Raw genomic sequence first — 20694 nt, 5'->3', positions numbered from 1 at the left:
ATTACATCCATCCTATGGAGCAGATTTTATTTTTTCCATTTTGGAGATGAGAAACTGAGCCTTCATGAAATTAAATTCCTTTCCTTAGGTCACACAACTGCCAGGGAGTGGTAGGAATGGAATGTAATTATAGATTTACCTGTTTCCAAACAATCACGTCCTTGCTACTCTATTATACTGCCCTTCCAGAGTTCTTTAAAGAAATAAACAGGAAAGCAAATCAGAGAAGTTGCTATTTCAAAGGAAGGCATGGCTCTTAGGTTAAGTCTAGGACAATAAGTCTTGAGATGTTTTTGGATTTAAAATGCAGAATTTAAAATTTTTAAGTCACTTACAGCTTTAATAAACGCTAAGCAACTAAACTGTCACAGGGACTTCATAGCAGGCATCTGGACTGTTACTACTGTATCACTGTGTTTAGTATATCAAGTTACAATCACTATTTAGAGCTTTCTCTAGTAAAAGCAGCAGTACATATTTTTTAATCAATCGACTTGTATAAATAAATATATGCAAGTAGCTAAAAACATACTGTTCTTTAGAACAGTTGATTTGCTCCGCAGGTGTTTTGTTTTATTGGCTTGCATATTATTTAGTCCCTGAGAAATCTCCAAAACCCAGTGCTAGAAGCTCCCACTGTCAACAGAATAAAGCCCCATTACCCCTTTTAGAAGGCAGGAAGGCCCCACTTCCGGCCCTCCTGCCAGCCCTGTCTGCAGCAGTCACACAGATCAACTCATTACCCTCTACACCACGGCGTGCTCTGAAATAGCTCCACGTCTTTGCATATAGTCTTCCTTTGTCCGAAATGTCCAGAAGTACCATAAAAGTGTGTATTTGGTAAGTTCCTACTTATATTTCAAGACCCACCTCAAACTTTTTCCCCTCTGGGACGACTTACCCAATCATTCTCTGCTATCTGCACTGCTTCTACATATACACAGACATACACATGCATATCCATTTACATACACATACACATATACAAATAACAAAAACACACTGGGAATCATTTTGGCTTCCTCCTATAGATCTGAGGCATTTGAGAGGACAGGAACCACACCGCATTCATTCTAATACCCCATCATACTGCGAGGCATCTAGTAGGTGGTCAACACCTGCTTGATGAAAGAATGAATGAATTGATGGATGGATGGATGGAAAGAGAACTGGCAGCCCTCAGGAAACTGGTCATGTGCTAAATACAATTCTTTCATTCATTCATTCATTCAGCACTTAATAACAGGCGTTATGCTAGGCCTATCCACTAGGGACTGTCCACTTCCATCTTCCCATCTCCTACTTCTGCCACAGGCTAGTAAATGCTACTGCTCCATTCATTATTTCACTTCACTCGTTTCTGCCTGAGGAGACAAATTTAGATACTTCATCAGGGTGAAAGGTCACCCAGCAGCTTTAAGCAACTAAAAAGAACCCATCAATCAGCCCAGAGGTTTACTCCCTAAAGAGGCTTGCATGCCACATCGCTGCTCTTATTAAGAACACATTTGGCATCTGGTGAATCCAAGTCTCAGGGCCAGAAAAGTGGTGGCATAGTGTCATGGAAACAGCCCTAGATTTACTGTGTTCCTGAGATTCATAGAGGTTGGTGCACATAACTCTAGTCAACTTTCATTGCTGCACAGTTTCTATCCCATCGTATGAATGTAACAAAACTGTTTATACTTTCTACTTTAGACAAACATTTCCAGTTTTTGCTATCACTAACAATTCTGCTATGAACGTTCTCTGTCTTCTGGTACCTAGGAGTATTAAACTAAAGTGAAACCTCCGGATCATCAGGAATGATCGATCATCTTCTCTCACAGTAGATACTATTCAAACGTTATCCAAAGCTGTTTCAGTTTATATCTCCATCAGAAGTATGTACGTATTTAGGATTCTCTGAATGACGATCCCCAAATTTAGAGCAGCGAATACATCTGGGAGAGGATTAGGCACCATAACATTTAAAAAAGGAAAGAAAGACAAATAAAACCACAAGCTTTGGAGTTACATATCTATTTTCAGACCCAAGACCATCATTCATGAGCTTAGCAAAATATTTGAGCACTTTAACTCCATTCTCTGACCAGTCGGCTGAGGTTAATACAGGCGATGCTGGCGTCTTCACGTGCCAGGTGCTGGATGGCGGAGAACGACCTGGCACAGGGCCCCACACCTGCAGGAACTCGAACCCCACCCCCTCCCTTTCCTGGAACAACAAATCTATCCTCACACTCCATACAAGCCCAGCAACAGATGATCCCATAGAAACTGGTCTGTTCCACTTTTGAGAAAATTAATAAAATAAATACAAAGTCTAGAAGCTCTATCTGTAACTAGGGCCAGTGGCTTTTAACCTTTTAAGTCTGAATAGTCTTCCTAAGGCTAAAAAGAAATGCCTCCAGTCACAGACTCTGTGTGAAAGGAGAATGACTAAACTATTAATCAGAAAATGCCCTCAGGGATTGATGGTTTATTAACATTCACTGGCTTCTTCTTTCTCAGAATAAATTACACTGGTTCCTTATCATTTCCAGCAACTTAGAAGAAAGCAAAGACATCAACAACCCACAGTTATCTGTCCCTGGGAATTCTGTTTCTCGGATGCTTGTGACGTCCTTCTGTTGCGATCTTTCCCACATCTGTCCCCTCTTCCTACCTCTATCCACAATGACAGCAGATCACGCCTCTTAGCTTTAGATAAGTCTGCCTCCTTAAGCCTTCTATGGGAGAGGATATTATTTACAACCTTTTTTTTTTTTTTGGTATGTTAAATATTTTTGAGCTCAAACACTAGGAATGAGATGACAACAAAGAAAAGAGTACAGTTCCACCCGATGGAACTTTCTGTGATGAAAGGAATGTTTCATATCTGTGCTGCCCAACACAGAAGTCATCAATCAGCCGTGTGAAACTACAGAACACTTGAAATGAGGCTGGTGAGACTAAGGAGTTGAATTCATAACTTCGCTTAACTTTAATTAATTTACATCTCACAAGCTACATGTGGCTAGTGGCTGTCATAGCAGGACAGCAGCACAGGTTCAGAGTATTTAGAAGATCGGTGATGTAAATATCAGCAAATCAGGTGTTTAAGTCGAGAACTGCCACTTGTCAATCAGCTTCCTAACTTTTTGACTAGGAGATGATAAATAAAATAATGATATCATATTAGGAATAAAGAAATACAGAATAATAGAAATTTCTTTTGCTTTGTATTAAAAGTTGATTTTCAAGCTTTTATTACTTGTTTTCTTTGAACTCTAGGCTCTGAGAAGGGTAATCTACTAGATGTTTGATAAATGCCATCCCTCTTGAATGTCTCGATAAATTTCAAAAGTACATCAATGATTTATATTATCTACTACTATACTTAAAAATAACATTTTGACATCGTATAGTTAAAAATTTAGAAAATGCCAAAAATAAAGAAAATTAGAACTATCCAAACTTTTGAAGTTTTTTTCTTTTTATGTGCATATATAATGATGATGAGAGTAATAACAATAGTTAATACTCATGTAGCGCTTACAATGGGCTAGGCACTGATGCTTTGCTTTTATTTATTTTAATTCGTTCTCTGAAATACATACTATTATTGCTCCCATTTTAAAGACGAGGAAACCTAGTCAAAGAGAGATCAAGTGACTTGCCTTGATGATCGAGCTAGTAAGTGGCAGAGCTGGGATTTGAACCCAGGCAACGGGCTCCAATTTGTCCTCATATATTTAAACAAAACTGGGATTATACAATAGTATTAAAAATTCTGCATGTCTTGGATTATGTTTTGAAATATATTTGGCAGCTGCATATATTTCATCATTTAATTATACTATATAATTTAAACTAACCTAAACTATTGGACATTTAGATTGTTCCATTCCCCTCTTAGGAATAACAGTGAAATATTCTTATATATTAATCTTTGTGTATATCTCTCATTGTTTCCTTGGGTTCAGTTTCTAGGGGTCAAATTACTGGATTAAGGGTCTGAATATATTTTAATCTTTGATACAGTTTCTAAATCATCTTCCATAAACATTGTACCATTTCACCTCATATCAGCCCTTTATTATATTTACTTATTCCCTAACAAGAGTTATGTCACTGATACGAGTTTGTCATGTCTTTTCTGAAGTTCAAAATGTTATCTGCCTTAAATTTTTGTTTTTATTTTATTCTTAATTAATAGACCTTTTCTTTTGAGCAGTTTGAGGTTCCCAGAAAAATTAAACAGAAAGTATAGAAAGTTTCCATATAGCCCTTCACTGCTCCCCAGCTCCCCGCTAACATCTTACATCAGTGTGCTGCATTTGTAACGACTGATGATACAGTTTATTATCTAAGTCCATGGTTTACGTTAGAGTTCACTCTGTGTAGTGCATTCTGCAGTTCTGACAAATGTATTATGACACGTATCCATGTATCCATTACAGTGTCATACAGTACAGTTTTACTGCTCTAAAAATCCCCTGTGCTCTGCCTAGTCATCCTTCCCTTTCCCCCCAGCAGTCCTTTGCAACTACAGATCTTTATATTGTCTCCAGTTTTGGCTTTTTCTGGCTTAAGTTCTGGTGAATGCACTTTTACTTTCCCATATGTATCAGCCTGAACTTCACTCTGTTGAGTCTGGCTACTTGTCCAAATTGAAGTACTATCCATATTCTCTAGCCAATCATGATTCATCAAAACAAGCAATACTGACCCTTCTAAAGATAACCGACAACTGATCCTTGAGTGTGCCTGATATCTAAACTGTTTTGTCTATCTTAGCACTTCTTTAAGGCAGAGCTCCTGCCAGGTACCTCACCCAAATCCTCCACGAGGCCAAAGGGATTACTCTGCTATACCACAGGGGCTATAGAATTTCTAGGACAAACCCCCTCAGCAGCTAATTCCTGGCTCGCTATATTCATGACACGTAACATAGGTTAAATGAATGAGAAGCTGTTATGGGCTATCAAATGCCATGATATACACCAGAGAAGTTAAAATTGGCAATCAGAGATTTCAAGGAGGAACAAAATGATGCCCATTTGAACTACTCAGCAGATTTAATAAAAAATCCCTGACTGCTTGGAAAAAAAAATGGGACAGAGGAGACTATATGGGAAACAGATGGAACTCTAGCAGGAAACTGTCCCTGCTCTTCGTTATACCTATTTGAGCAGAGGATTGACTATATTTCTCAGTGTCCTCCCCCTTATTACCAACATTTCATGTTATATGTATTATATAGGACACATTATTAGAGTTCTTTGCTGCCCTGAAGGGAACATAAGACTTTCTAATTTTACAGGCCCTATTAATGAATACATTTATAGGGTTTACGATATTAAAAAAATCCAAATGCTTTTCATCTGTTTGAAAGATGGACAACAAAACCTCAGAAGGAGCTTTAACCATTTGGTCAGTAGCATCCAGAACATCATGTGAGGGGCAGACAGCAGAATCCAAAGTGCCCAGCATCCCACCTCAGAAGATGTGGTCCCATATGGTCCAGCCCCCTGAGACTAACAAAGGAGCCCAGCAGGACCAAGCAGAAAACTCATTCTGGTGTCACTGCGGTCAGCACACCCACCGTTCTGAGTGAGCTTTGTAGAGCAAATGAGGGTGGCAATCTGAAAGCTATCTTTTGTGCTATCCTTGGCTGGGGTAAAGCTGGCCAGGGTTTTGGATGCTTGCAGTTCTTTTTCTTCCATCTCTACCTTGGTTCCAGGCATGGTCAGGTAGAATTTAGCATCTTCCATTTTCTTGTTGTCACCCTGAAAAGGAAGCATGTTAGAGACACCAAATGACGGGTAAAAACTCTTACATGCAAATAAAAATACTATCGATCATATGAACACAGTGTATTTGCAGCATGAGAAATGAGGTTTTATGAAATTATACCTAGACTCCTCCAACTCTAAGACAGCGTGATCCCTTCCAACGGTTGGAGTCCACAAATAATTTCGATGGTGAATAAAAATGAAGTTGTGAACTACACTCAGAAAATCCTAGGTCTCAACTATAAATAAATATTAAAGAATAAGGTTGGATTTCATTTTCTTGCACCTCTACATGGTCACAGTTATCGGTCATTGGGTTGACTGGGTTCATTGGGAAGAAATAGCCTGCGTGCCTTCCAAAACTATTTATGAACTAACAGCTATTAAGGAAAATACAGATCAGGTAGATGCATCTCAAAAAAGCTACCAACTCTGTGATATTGTTGGATAAATGAGATCTTCCAGCATCTACTCTCTACTCTCAAATCTGAGTAGAAGTGATAGCTCTGTAGTACTTAGAGGGAAGAATGAGGACAAAACTGTCAGGGAAGGAAATGAGGCCTGATAGCAGAGAAATGGTACCTGGCTTGCGCTGATATGAAAACCACTTCCTACCACACCCACCACATTCAAACCAAGCCCAACAGTGCAACTGTCTGCGCTCCATGCAGTATGAGTAAAAGGCCGGAGGGCAGCCCTTTATTCACTGCCACAGAACACGGTTTGCAGAAGAGGGAGACTAAACAACAATGCACTCACTCTTTCCAAAAAGGGAGTGAGAGACCATGCAGCTGCCGGGACATCGCCCTCTGGGTTTCTAGACTTTAAGGGGCTAACACGCATAGCTCTAGAGAAGTTTTTGATGTTCGTACAAATAAATCTGAAAGGAACCTTAAGAACCAATTTCAGAGGATATAAATATTTCCTCAGCAATTTTCTGAGCCTCATTCTGTTTGCACCACCTTATAAACCACCAGATCATGCCTCCCATCCTGCAGGGTGGTGCCATCCGGGTTCATCAGCTTCACGAAGGCCACCCCGAATGCTCGCTCCGATTTATCTCTGGCTGAAAAGACAGAAATATGTGTCTGAGCAGTGCAGAAAGACATCAAGAAGTGATGGCTATGACAGCTGATTTCACATTTTGCTCTGGGAGATGATGTTCAATCATGCTATAACCAGCACAATTCAGCAAGCTACATGATAAGTCATACATATTGTGCGTGTCACAGGCTTCTTAAAGAGAATATTTCCCAAACTGAAACCTTCCGGCACTTCCAAGTATGCTCCCTTCCCTACATTTGTAGATGAATGAAACCAGCAACCACCGATTATCTAAATCAGAAATGTGGGTGATATGACTCAACCCCCATGTCAACTTCATGTAGTGAATACCTCTGGAACCTGTATGTTTTCTCTCCATCCCTCTGTTCACACCCGAGTTCAGGCCATCCTCACTTCTTCCCTGTATTTCTACAAGATCTTCCAGACCAGTCTGTTTCTGCCCATCACTTTCTCTACACTATAGTCAGTGATCTAATCAGGTCAACTACCCTGCTCCAGAACACTCTCATGAGGTCTCTACTTTCCTCCTCCTTCCAAGATACGAGCCCAGGTGCCAGGAGAAGTGGGTATGTGTGCTCTGTGGCATTTGGGGTGGAGGGTTTAGCCTCTCAAGGCAGCGGAGTACTTCCCTCCTGATCTTTAGGTGCTGGCCTCTGGGCTTACTGTGTCCCATTACTTAGATGTTGATGGTGGGGATAACTCATGGCCTGTTCTCACCACAGGCACAAGGTCTGCTGTGACTGATGTATCCCCAGGTTTGCTGAGCAGTAATCCACTGTATAATTATACCACAATTTGTCCATTCTCCTTTAGATGACCATCTGGGCTACGTCTAATATGAGGGTATTAAGAATAAAGCTATTGTAAACATATACCAAACCTCCGCCACCACCCACAAAACACATATTAATGGCTCCTCCATAACATGGCTCAGAAGGACCTTCATCTTCCATGATCTGGCTCCAGCCCACCTGGAACCAGACTGTCAATCCAGGCTCTGTCACCGACTAGCACTGTGAACTTGGCCAAGTATCTAACCTCTCTGTGCCTCAGTTTACATGTAAATGTGGATACAAGTAGTGTGTACTTTATCAGATTATTGTGAATATAAACGAGATAGTGTATAAACAGAGCTTCACTTAGTGTGTGCTACAGACTAATAAGGCTTAATAAATGCTAGCTTAGTATTATGTAGAACCATATGAAATTGCCGATATTTGACTATTTGCTGATATATGAGTATTTGATATTGACCTACGAAATGGCAATTTCACATGGTTCAACCTAATTATACGATTGCTCACCCGCTCCTACTTCGGACTTCTTGAGCTCACTTTGCTTTTCAAATGCATTTCTCCACTGTCACTCTTCAATGGGCTAACTTCGACTCACCTCCAGTCTAGCTAAGATGTAGGAAACCTTATGTGCCAGGCTCCAGGCAAGGTTAGGAGTTGTGCTCCATGCTCCCTTATGAACTGCTGCTGTTGCACATATCGCGCTGTCCTGAACTTAATCACATGCCTTCTTGCTCATCTTCCTATCTAGACCACAGACACTCTTCAGAGCAGTAGCTCTGTCCCATCGGCTGTCACAAACCCAGGGCCCGGCCTGCAGTCTGGTACGTAGATGGGCCCCATTCAGTTTGGAATGAAGAAATGCACTTTTATGCAGTGGTGAAGGAGAACAAGATACTGTAGAAATTTTCTGATCGATTTAAAAACAATCAATTTTCTTCTCTGTTCACACTTTAAAACAGCCATTTTATGAACTGTGATCTAAGACTTGAAATAGTTCTTTCGTGAGAAAAATAGTAATTTGGGGCAACAAAAAGTTAAACAGTTTCAGCTTAAATAGTTTTCTTGCTGCAGGACTCTGCAACCATATGGTAGCACACAGTGTGACTGTCTAAGCGGAAGATAAAATATGCAGCACTTCCCATCCCTATTTAACTGTGAAATGCTTTTTTGCCATAGAGCATGTATTAGCATCATAGAAAACATCTAGGTTAAATTCTGATACAGAATAATAACACAGATCTTGAAAGGCCAGAAAAATTCACTTTGCCAGATTTTCTTAGCACCAAGGAATTCTGAAATAAAGATGCCAACTATCTACTTTCCAAGTATCTAGTTCTCCAGACCCCTGAAAGCACTATCAAGCAAGAGTAAATATGTTTTTTATGGAAGTTTTGTGACTCTCCTAATACTTACATTCCTGAGATGATCGGTGTCGAAAGGTAAACCTTATATGGCAGCGAGCAACCTCTTCTATAGCAATGGACACCTGCATAAGAAGAAGAATTTAATAGTATATATACACACACACAGACACACACACACACGCACGCACGCACACACACACGCACGCACACACGCACACACACAGTATTTTGCACTCATTGTCATTTTACAGAATTAGGCTCATTGTTAGCATTTGCTCAAAGCACTAATTCCCATAGAGTGAGATTTGGCGGAAGGTTTCATTCAAAGGCGGTTTAGGTTTTTTCAAGCCAAAGATCTCAGGAGAAGATCGTCTTTGTTGTTTATCATAGATGCTGAGAATGGAGATATTACGTTGCTAGCATTTTCTCAAGTATGAAACAGGAAATACTTCAGAGGTAAAGATTCATCACTTTGAGGTCTATATAGGCCCTTTCAGACTGCAAGGTATATATATTTTATGGTAATAATTCAGGTCTATAACAGAAGGAAAAGGTATATATTGGGGACAATGAAGCTTTTTGCTGCTGCTTATATAAAGAGGGGCAACAGAGGTATGAGGCAATGAAAAGAGCAGAGAATTTGTGGCCGACAGTTAAATAAATCCTGGCATGATTATATAACGGAATACTATGCAAGTATCAGTACATTTCTGAAGAACTTTTAATGCTTCAAGATAAGTATTTTTTTTAAAGCACGATATAAATTTGTGTAAACAGTATAATTTAAAACATATGAAGTATATAAATGTGAGGGAAAGTTACTTCTGAATTGAGGTATCAATGCAAACTCTTATTTTCTGAGTTTTATATGGAGAGCTCATAAGACTGACAATCAGAAAAAGCTAATGGAGCCTGGGATTCATAAAAGTTGGCTCTAATTAAGCTCTGACACTAATAACTACAAGATCTTGGAAGTCACTTACCTTCTTTGATCCTCAAGCACCCAATAAGAAAGGGCATTACAACACTGAGTGGTTTAGTCACAGGGTTATTGAGGGGCTCACATAAGATGACTGATCGGAAAAGCACTTTGGAATGTGTAATACGCATATTTAAATTAAAAAGAGGCCCAGAAAACTTGGTTAGAGATTAAGAAGAAAAAAATGTTAGGCAACTGCTTGTAGCGTGTGAGAACATTTCCACTTGGTTGTGGACCATCTTGGCAGCCTATTTACATCATTACAACCACAAGCCTCTCTATTCAAATTTCTACACATTTATGAATGAGAATGTTATTTAAGAATTCTGAGTTTCTTCCAGATAAACAAGTTTATACAGAATTATAACCATTAATCCGTTTCTTATTGGCCACCATAGGCAACCTATCTAAAACTTTAGGATAAAGTAGGAACGAGTTGTGGGCAAAAAGAAGAAAGGAATCTAAATGAAGTTTAAAGTATGACAGTGTAGTCTCACCTTGACAGTCTCATACCAACAGGGCTGCTTGACTTGGTAATAGACTACTGACTTGTACTCTGAAATGCCTTCATATCCAGCACCAGGGTGAATTGCTTTCTTTGGAAGGAAAGAAAAAATTAGGAGTGGATAATATTATCTAGACTAAGAGTTCTCCACACACCTCGCAAGAGCCCTCTGCCCTCCACACAGCCAGCACATGCCTGATACTGCCATCCACAAGCTGAATATATTTGAGGGGGTGAGTCTGTGCCACTTTATTTGCGGGTCTAAATGTAAAAGTCAAATAGAGACTCATCCAGCATCCTCCTAATACTCCTCTTTGCTCTTCTCTCTTCCCTCAGCTGCCACACATTCTCCTTTCTTTCCTCTTCTCTCTCCAGAGGCCTAGTGGGGGTAGCCAGGGTCTACATGTGCAGATTTGCTGCTGTGTGAGGTCCTGTCTATACTCTGCTTTAAGCACCTGTGGTATAGGTACAGCATGTTCACTAAAACTTGGAGCTATGTCTCCTCCCAGCAACGAATCACTGAGTGCAGAATCAGGCCTCAATGAGGACACTTCCAAGCCAGTTAGCAAAGCTGTGAAATGAATGACCAGATGTGTACTTGAACTCCTAGCATAACTCAATAGCATGAATAAATCACTCCCATACCGTGGCCCACAGCATTTTGTTTGTCCCTTGAACACAGAAGACCTGACGTTGCCAACTGTTTCCTTCGAAGATTATAATATCCTTGGGGAAGTGACAGGGTTGTGTACTTATTTGCCATCAAGCGCCAATGCGATGAGGCACAATGGTGAGCTGAGTGAACTGAGAGCTTGATTCTTGGATTCCAAAGCAGGTAACTACGGCTCATACAGATGAGCCAGATGTCAGCTGAGACAATGAAAGCCTCCTGCTATCCTCTGATGTCAGAATCAAGACTCACTTCTTCTCTGCATGGACAGATTGTCGTCATCGTTGGAAGAACTCCAGACTGAAAGGCAGGTTATGTGGATCCATTCCCAGCTCCACTCCTAACGCTTGTGTTTCTGAGGAAATGATTTATCCTTTTGGGGTGGAGGTTTCCTGATTACTAAAATGAATGAGTAGAGGTAGGTGACCTCTAACCAAGAGCCTTCCAGTTTAACAGCTCTCTAACGGGCATGTCCCCTTCATCTCTGCTTATTTAGGTGGAAGAAATGTGTGCCTTTCAATGCCTTCTGGGCACAAATGCCACTGCACTCAAGCCTCAAGGGAACTGAACAGGCTTGAAAGTGGCTAAAGATTTTGGAAATGATAAAGAACCTCGATCAGAAGCATACACAAGAAATCATTAGTGGCTTAAGATATTTTTCAGCACAGGACAGATATGAAAATAAGATTCTAAAAGATTTTATTAGTAAAACTGGTAATTATAAATAACGAATCTAACAGGCTTCATATATTTTCCTCATGAAAAACCAAAAAAACAAATGCACCCTAATGTAGAGAATAATTAATATTAGACCGAAAGCCCCCCGTTATTGTAAAGAAGTGCGAGATGGTGGTGGGGTTTCTGGGTCCCGGTGCGTACCTCCACCACGTTGCCCTCCTCGTCATACACAGACATGGTCACCTCCACGTTCTTCGGTGTCTTCTTCTTCCCTTTGTCAAACTCTCCATGAATTAGGGTGACATAAATATCATTCCGAACATCGCCTGCAACACAACAATGCATCCTGTGAGTGGTACTGAGAGAAATCACTTTTAATTTTTAGGATGTAATAAGATAAACTCTAAGTAAAACATGAACTGCCAGCTCTGACTTAAGAGCGAACTATTCACGCAACCGTTTTTATATGCATTGTTCTCTTCAGCTTACCTCGTTCTATTTTTCTGTACATACCAAGTTTTTAAAAAATGAACTCTTTTTTGACAGTACTCCTGTGTTCTATTTATTAATAACTGCTGTCTAATAATAAGGACACAATATGCTTCATTAGGTTAGAGTGGCAGATTTTTTTCAGTCATGCATTGGAGACTGTGATATTTTAACATATCTGATAATAGTGAAGGCTAATGTTTACTAACTGCTCACTATGGGCTATTGTGCAATATTCATTTAATCCATATAACAACCTGATTATATAGATATTGCTTCTTAAAGACCCATAGAATATTTATGTGTGGTTTTTACCAATATCAGCACAATTTCTGCTTGTCATATTTTTAGTTAACCAGCACAAAATTTTAAAAATGAATTAATTAACTAGTAAATGTGTAGCTCCTCCCCTGCTCCCCATAGTGAAGAAAAAATTTAAATGTTATTGAGATACATAAATAAAACCTAGAATGCAGGAAAGGCATACCAAGTTCTTGGATGGAAAGACTCAGAATTGTAAAAATGTCTAAAATCTGTACTAATTATACTGCCTCCCATTGTAAAAAATAAAACCTTATTGTACTACAAAAAATTGGGGTGCATATTTAGAACACATCATTTTCATCACTTAACAGACTGGAAAAATTAAGATACTGCTCAGAATTAGTGAGAGTGAAGAAAAAGGGGCTTATTTATATATTACAATTTGAAATCCTAATGGATATATTTTTTGTCAATGGAGAAGTTGAGAGTTTGTGTCACAAGCCTTAGCTGACACAGCAACTTCATTGGTAGTGTTTGTCCAAAGGTATTAAAAATGTGAGCAATGATAATCCATAATGATATCCATTGTGACATTACTTATGAAAGTGAAAACTTGGAAATAACCTCAATTTCCAATCACAGGTGGCTGAGATAATATTCATTTATTCATTTAAAAAATTGACTGAGCACCTACTCTGTACCAAGCCCTGCACTAGGTGTTTGGGAGACAATGGTGAGCCAGAATCCAGCCTCTCTCTCATACAGCTTCAGTGGAGTGGGGAACAGAAGCATTATGAAATAATCACATGATGAAATGTGTCGTTACAAATCAAGGAACAGGCCAGGCTCTGTGGAAGCATCACATTAAGTCCCCGCCTCGTCTGGAGGGTGTGGGAATCTTTTCTTTGAGCTGATACTGGAGAGGTGAGAGCAGAGGAAGCAAGAGCTGTATTTGCGAAGGCCCAGAGGGAGCAGACATGTGATGGAAGTGTTCTCAGGAAGGGGAGATCTGGGGTGAGATGAGGTACAGAGATGAACAAGAGACACGTGTCTCTGAAGCGTGTGGGCCAAGCAAAGAATTTGCATCTTCTTCCTAAATATAAACAGAAATCATCAAAATGTCTTCAGCACGGAAGAACGGGACGAAATCACGTGGGCTTGCATAAAAGATCACCCACGCTACAGTGTGGAAAAGAGGGTATGAGGTAAGAAAGAGCAGAAGCGGGGAAACCAGGTAGGATGTGACGACAGCTGTCCCTGGACAAGGTGACAGCAGCCACAACTCAGGTAGTGGCAACAGAGATGGAGAGAAGGGGACGGCACTGAGAGGCCTTTCAAAGCTAAAACTGGCAGGTCTTCGCCACGCATTTTGTTTGAAGTATAAAGAAAGGGGGGGGCGGTCAAGGGTGACTTTCAGGCTTCTTATTTGTGCAAGTGGATGGATGGGGGTGCCACCGTCTTAGATAAAATACAGCAGAAGAGCCGGCTGTAGATGCACAGAGTTACGAGTTCCAAATGAGGATTCTGAGTAAGAATTAACCAGTTAAAGAGAAAAGAGTAGATGGCTGGAAAATGAGGATGCGTCCAGTCGGGGGTGGGAACAGTACCCACTAAAGTTCTAAGGCAGAAATCAGTTGCATCTATAGCAATGGACTTCAGAGGAGGGGTCCTGGGGGGAGAGAGAGGAATCTGAAGGCAACTGTCATACAGAGGCCAAGTGACTGGACTAGATCACCTACGGGGAGAATATAGGTAAGAAGCAAAGAAGGCCTGGTATAAGCTGAACTGTGTCCCCTTAGATTCTTACATCGAAGTCATAACCCTCAGTACTTCAAAATGTGACTGTGTTTGGAGATAGGCCCTTTGAAGTGGTGATTAAGGTAAAATGCGGTTATGTGTTGGGCCCTAATCCAATATGACTTGTGTCCTTATAAGAAGAGATTAGGACACAGATAACACACAGACCAAGGGGTGACCATGTGAGGACACAGCAAGAAGGTGGCCATGTATAAGCCAAGGAAGGAAGCCTCAGAAGGAACCAACCCTGCTGACACTTTGATCTTTGACTGTCAGTCTCCAGAACCGTAAGGAAATAAACTGCTGTTGCTTAAGCCACTGGAGTGTGGTATTTTGTTATGGCAGCCCAGGCAGAACTTCTACAGGGCTTAAGGACTAAATACTGAGGAACTTAACCTTTAAAGGTAAGGTAGAAGATGGTAAGGTGGCAGAAGAATTCTAGGAGAGGCCTCAAGAGAATGGAGAAAAACGAAGAATATGAGGTCAACAGAGATGAGGGGGAAATGTGATCAACAGTGTCACATGCTGCTCAAAGACCAGAGATGGGCATTAAGCTAAGAAATATCTTTTGGACATAATGACTGCAACCTTTGGTGCCTCTGGTGACAGCCCCTCTGCAGCATCTGCAGGGAAGTTGGCAGGTACGAAAACAGAGATAGCAGATAATCGCTTCCAAGAATCTAGCTGAGAAAATGAGGGCAGAAAGTAAGAGCGTTTTAGCCAGAGGGGAATGTAGGGTAGAGGGAAGAGCTTCAGATGCATCTGGAGTCTGTAAATGAGCTACAAGGTGAGGGACTTTGGTCTAAGTCTCCATTTCTCAAACCTGGCCAATTACCAGAATCACCTGGGGAGCCCTGGTCTTACAAACTGAATTAGAGTTTCTGAAAAACATCTGGGAATCTGTATTTTAATGTTTCCCAAGTTATTCTGATTAGGCGATCCAAGACTAGCATTTGGGAACCACCAGCCTGGATGATTTTTAAAGCCTGTTATAGCTCTGGCAGACTATGAATCAATCCTACTGCTATAAAGAATCTTTCTGGACAGATTTCAAAGATAAATTCATTTTGTCCAAAAAATAAACTTCTCTACTTCATTGTTTTTTTAAATTCCTGTCTTGCTGTAGCAATAAAACTGCTTTCAGTTATAGCAATATTACAAATACTTATTTTTTAAACAAGACAACAAAACATTTTCCCAAAGTGTTGATGAGTATGTAGTAGGGCAAAATGGTTCTGGAAGGCAGATGAAAAACTATCTTCTTTCATGAGAACCAGTTATTTCCACTTTATAGCTCCTTTACTCATTCATTCCACAAATATTCTTTTAATACCTACCGTGTCCAGACAAAGCATGCGGCAACAAATTATTACTGCTCTTTAATCTCTCAAAGGAAGAATAATATCGTGTATTATTTTAAAATAAAAAACCTGAATTTTTATGTAATAGCTTCATTTTCTAGAGTTTTTCTAACATGCTCGATTCTTTATTTATATATTCTACCCATCTGTGTATAATATATATATACTATATTCTTATTTAATTATTTATTTGTAACACATATACTTTATATAATACATACATATATTACATAAAGTTCCTTGAAGGAATGAACTCCTTCTGCTATGAAGATTAAGAAATTAAATGGGCTAAATCAGTAAATTCAGGAGCACACATATGCAGATCACCAACATGGGGTGGCAAATAAGATAAATCTAAAGAAACTGCAGAATGTTTACATTCTTGTCACCACAAGTACGGGCAGAGAACAGAGCAGAGGGTCCAAGTGGGACTGAACTAAGCGGCACCTCGCTGGAGTTTCCCCGGCAAGGAGCCCTCAATGCTGGTGTTGACATTGTGAGAAAAGGTACACACAAATGAGGCAGATTATTCTCAGGGTGAGGAATCCGGCTGTCATTCGCTCTATGTCGCCATGGTCTAGGGAAGTTTTGCAGAGGGGGCTTGTGCAGAACATACAGGAAGAGAGAGTGAACAGAAAGTTTTGAATTACATTTAAAAGTGTTATTGCGGGCTTGCACACTGGGTATGGTTTTAAGGTACGGAAACCCTGTTTGTGTCTTGATACCACTGAATGCAGATAACTAAATGAATCTATGGATCCACACTGTTTCAACTGTCTTGTTGGAAGTAACTGCTTCACAGACGGAGGAAGTAGAGTGTTTACCTGGGAGTATTATTTCAGGAAAGCCCATTTTTCGGGCAATAGCTGTTGATCTATCCACCAAATGTGAAAAATTCTTCTGAACCTGCGTGAGGTCACCTGGCAATAGCTTCAAGGATACCCAAAGTCCTTTAAAAAAAGAAAAGATAAACTTTTAGTTGTCTGTATTACCTATATAATACACACACACACACAAATATGAGAATGTGTTATATTGATATATAGATATCAATAAAGATGAAAATCTTTCCCAATTAATATAATTTTAATGACACTCCTATTAAAATCACAATGATACTTTGAGAATTTGACAGAGATGTGAACAGATGTTTACTTTGAGTGGAAAAAAGTAAAGATAGCTCCTAACAGACACCAAAATGTTGTAAGACTATAGTAATGTGTGCTATTAGTGGTAGAAGATATATAAATCAATAGAAACAATGAGGTTAAGTACAGTGACATATGATAATTTAATGTATAGCAAAAGAATAACAAATCACAAAAAAAAATCATAAATGTGCTGGGGTAATTTCTTGTTACTTAGAACAGAATTGATCTAATTTCTCACCTCATATCTTCATTAAAATAAATTCCTAATATTAAAAAAGTAAATAAAAAAGACAAAATTAAAAGAAAAAAATGCATAGTTACTAAATCTCTAAGAATGAACCATTTTTCTTAGAGAAACAAATGAAATCACAAAAGGAAAAGAATTATCTGTGTACAAACTGAAAGTAGTGATATTCTTATAAAAGTAAAAGGCATACTACGAAATAATGAAATATTTTAAAATATATAAATTTATATTCATTAGAAGAAAAACATTAAGGCCCTCACAAATAAATAGGACATGAATAAACAATCCATAAGGGAGTACGAGAAATTTATAAATATTTGGAAAACCAAAAATTGAAAAATGTGTCCTGCATAAGATAAGATAGGTTACGTTCATTTACAATGTGCTTATAGAAACTAAGAAAGAAAACTTTAGAAAATTAATAAATACATATGAAGGCTAGATAATTCACCACTGAGTTTTTTTAAATACAACACAACTATGGAAGTCAAAATTTTAACTTTTAAACAGGTAAAGGTTTTGAAATATCAATTGCAAAGTGGGCAAGACGGTAATTAGTACCCATGGGTAGAAATCTATGGAAAGCAATCTGGCAATATGTACATTTTGAGGATTAAGCTTCTTATGATTTGACCCAGAAATCCTACTTCTGGGAAATTTTATAGGAAGGTTGCCTTAAATATGGAAAAAGCTGCAAGTATAAAGATAGTTGTAGCAGAGTTGTTTCAGTTTATAATGGTGAAAAAGAGAGAACGCTACTAAGTGTTTACATAGGGGATTTCATTTTCTTAAATCTAAGCAATGGAATATTATGTAGCCACAAAAAGTATCTATGAAGAACATAAAGACATTTGAAAAGAGCTTGTTTTATTAAGCAGCAAGAGAAAAAATAATTTTTTTTTCAGTTCTGTTATAAGAAATTATACATACAAAGCAATCTATTTAGTGTAAGGGTTTTCCACTCTAACAAATTACATCCTAAGGTTAGAAGCTCCAAAACAGAAAGATATTTAGCTATTTGTTTTGCTTCTTGAATGATTCCTCATGTGTCTTTCCCACTCAGAATAATTGTGAATACATGGAAACTCATGTCCTAAAAATAATGTGCTTCCTGACTGCCTCCACTTTGGAAGACAGTTACAGGTAGTAAAAAAAAGTGATTCAATTTTCAAAATTATACAAAAATCATCACTATCTTGGTATTTGAATTTACAATTTTTAACTATTTCCCCTTATTATTTCAATTTAAAATGCAGTTTCAATGAGCAGATCTTCTTTTAGTCAAAACTGTGTCAACAGAACACTGGAGACTCTAAATATGGAGATACTAAAAACAATTAAAAATGTTTTGCTAGATAGCCCATTGTTTTATATAAATACATATTTATTTGTATTACTTTGGTCTCCTTCCTTTCAATTTTAGGAAATGTAACAGAAAAAAACAGATTCAGATGTAAAACATAATTATCCTCAAAATTCTGTGTTTTTGTGCATTTACCTAGAGTCAAGGATTATAGGGTAGACAAAAGTGAAGAAACTCCTGGGATAAAAATTTGTTCCATAGAATTTACAAAACACAGCTGTAATCCAATTCTGTGTTGGATGCATTCTGGGTATTCCTCAGTGTTTAAATGCCTTCAGCAGGAAGCTGAGGTGAACAGTCCCCAGCAAGGTCTGTTTTATATTAGAGAAAGACAACGAAAGGGCAGGAGTCCAGGGACCCAGCTCTGAATGTCCCCGCCAAAGTCCCCTCCCAGCTGAGTACATAGCTGTGTACCTTGTCCTTTGTGATTCACTTCCTTCGCTGCTATCACTTTATTCAAGACTGAAGTGAGTGGCTCATTCTCCCCAATCACATGGGATGTTATCAGGGGTGACATGATTAGCTGCCTCTGCCGGATATAGGTTTCCATGGCAATTCTGGGAAAGTCAGAAATAAGAGGTGAGGGGGAAAAGAGGACGTCTCCATAGCACATGTTCAGACAGTGGTGTGTCCTAAGGGAATGGTTTAGAGATATACACACTAAACACACCTAACCAGGGGCTCTATCTTTCCTTTACTTTTTCCACTGGGTGCCTGTCTTAGATACCAAATTCATCTTGCAAATGACCTGGGGTAAAGAGGGGGGCGGGAAAACAAGAACTAACAAAACTGACGGTAAAGGTTAGCAACTAAAATCAGAGGCAATGGCTCGACGCTCTTCACGAGCGGGAGAGGCGGCTGTAATGGAACTGAAGGACTGGGGGAGGTGCAGGCAATGCGGCCTCCAGTTCTGGTTCTACTTGGCAGTGAGCTCTGCAAGTCTCCCCCCTGCGCCTCAGTGTCCTCATCTGTAAGGAGATGGGCCTGATCATATGCTCTGAAGGTCCCATCTAGTGCCAACACTCAATGTACAAGGGCAATATGTATGCACAAGCTTTTGGAGGGTGTTCTTAGCTTCCCATGTGATGACAAACTATATTTAGGGCGGCAATGGCACAGGCACCAGCAAACAAGCTTCACCTCAATAATCACATCAGGCTGAGGTTCAGACAGGGCGACCAAAGAACCAAACACAGCCTCCATTCTATGGACAGCACAAGCGCTATCAGCAACTACGGAGCAGTCTGGTGCTGCACAATGGTCTCCAGTCTTCTCGGCTGTCATTCTGTTCTCCTGCACACTATGCAGGCCGCCTTTCTCTGCAGGGTTCAGAGCTGTATCCTCACAATAGCGGAAAACACACTGCAATATGTTACTGAAAGGTAGGCTATCATCTTAGTTTTCAAATGACTCTCTCTCTTAGATGCACTAGAAGAATACGCACATAATTCTCCTCATATAATACGCCCTACAGCTTTTACAGTAAGAAAGAATCTGCCATAAATCTTAGAAGTTAAATGCCAGAGGCTGCGATCTGCATCATGAAAGCTTTACAGTGGCTGTTGGGCGTACAGTGAGTGGTAATCAAATAAGGGCTGGGCTCGTCTGAGACTCAAAGCATGCATTATTACACGGTGGGGACATTCTCAGGGCGCTGTTTCACCATGGCTGCCGGACGCAGGCGGGTGCAGAAACTCATGGCCAAAGAAAGAAGCACATCTCATAAGTGGAACAAATACAAAGAAATACACTTGAGATAACCTTCATATCTACAATGCTGCATCTATTATTTATATATACACGTACGTGATATATCATGTATTTCATATAATTTTCAGATCCATGAATGCCATTATGTATACATATACATATTACATATATAATGCTGTACAATAAACATTTTACATGTATATATAACGAGATTCATAGATATGAAAGATATTTATAAGTATAACATATTTTATATATTTATATTCATTTATTCTCTATATTATGTAATATTTATTAATATTTATATAAGATATACTAATATATTTGACATACTAATACATTTAATTGAATGTATTGATGTAAAAATATAGAATAGTTTAATATATTTATTAAATTTAATATGTAGCATTTATTTAATAAACTTAAATAAATATGCATATACTTATAAGTATTCAATTCATAAATTCATAAATTCAG

General features: G+C 39.1%; 1 protein-coding gene across 4 annotated transcripts in view; it reads right to left on the bottom strand.

Annotated features, from left to right (window-relative positions):
• Positions 1-20694, bottom strand: part of DOCK5 (dedicator of cytokinesis 5) — a 180498-nt gene that overhangs the window by 68073 nt on the left and 91731 nt on the right. For all 4 annotated transcript variants that reach the window (XM_016148166.2, XM_016148169.2, XM_016148168.2 and 1 more), the window contains exons 12-18: positions 18922-19064; positions 16571-16696; positions 12037-12161; positions 10480-10578; positions 9053-9125; positions 6740-6843; positions 5588-5771 (exon numbers count right to left, since the gene is read on the bottom strand). In XM_016148166.2, the coding sequence (XP_016003652.1) occupies positions 5588-5771; positions 6740-6843; positions 9053-9125; positions 10480-10578; positions 12037-12161; positions 16571-16696; positions 18922-19064 (854 nt within the window). The remainder of the gene's footprint in view (positions 1-5587; positions 5772-6739; positions 6844-9052; positions 9126-10479; positions 10579-12036; positions 12162-16570; positions 16697-18921; positions 19065-20694) is intronic.

This window comes from Rousettus aegyptiacus, unplaced genomic scaffold, assembly GCF_014176215.1.
Source record: "Rousettus aegyptiacus isolate mRouAeg1 unplaced genomic scaffold, mRouAeg1.p scaffold_m13_p_16, whole genome shotgun sequence".
In the NCBI taxonomy this organism is placed as follows: Eukaryota; Metazoa; Chordata; class Mammalia; order Chiroptera; family Pteropodidae; genus Rousettus; species Rousettus aegyptiacus.
Note: the sequence above shows the minus strand (reverse complement) of the source record. Positions and strands in the feature narration are given on the sequence as shown.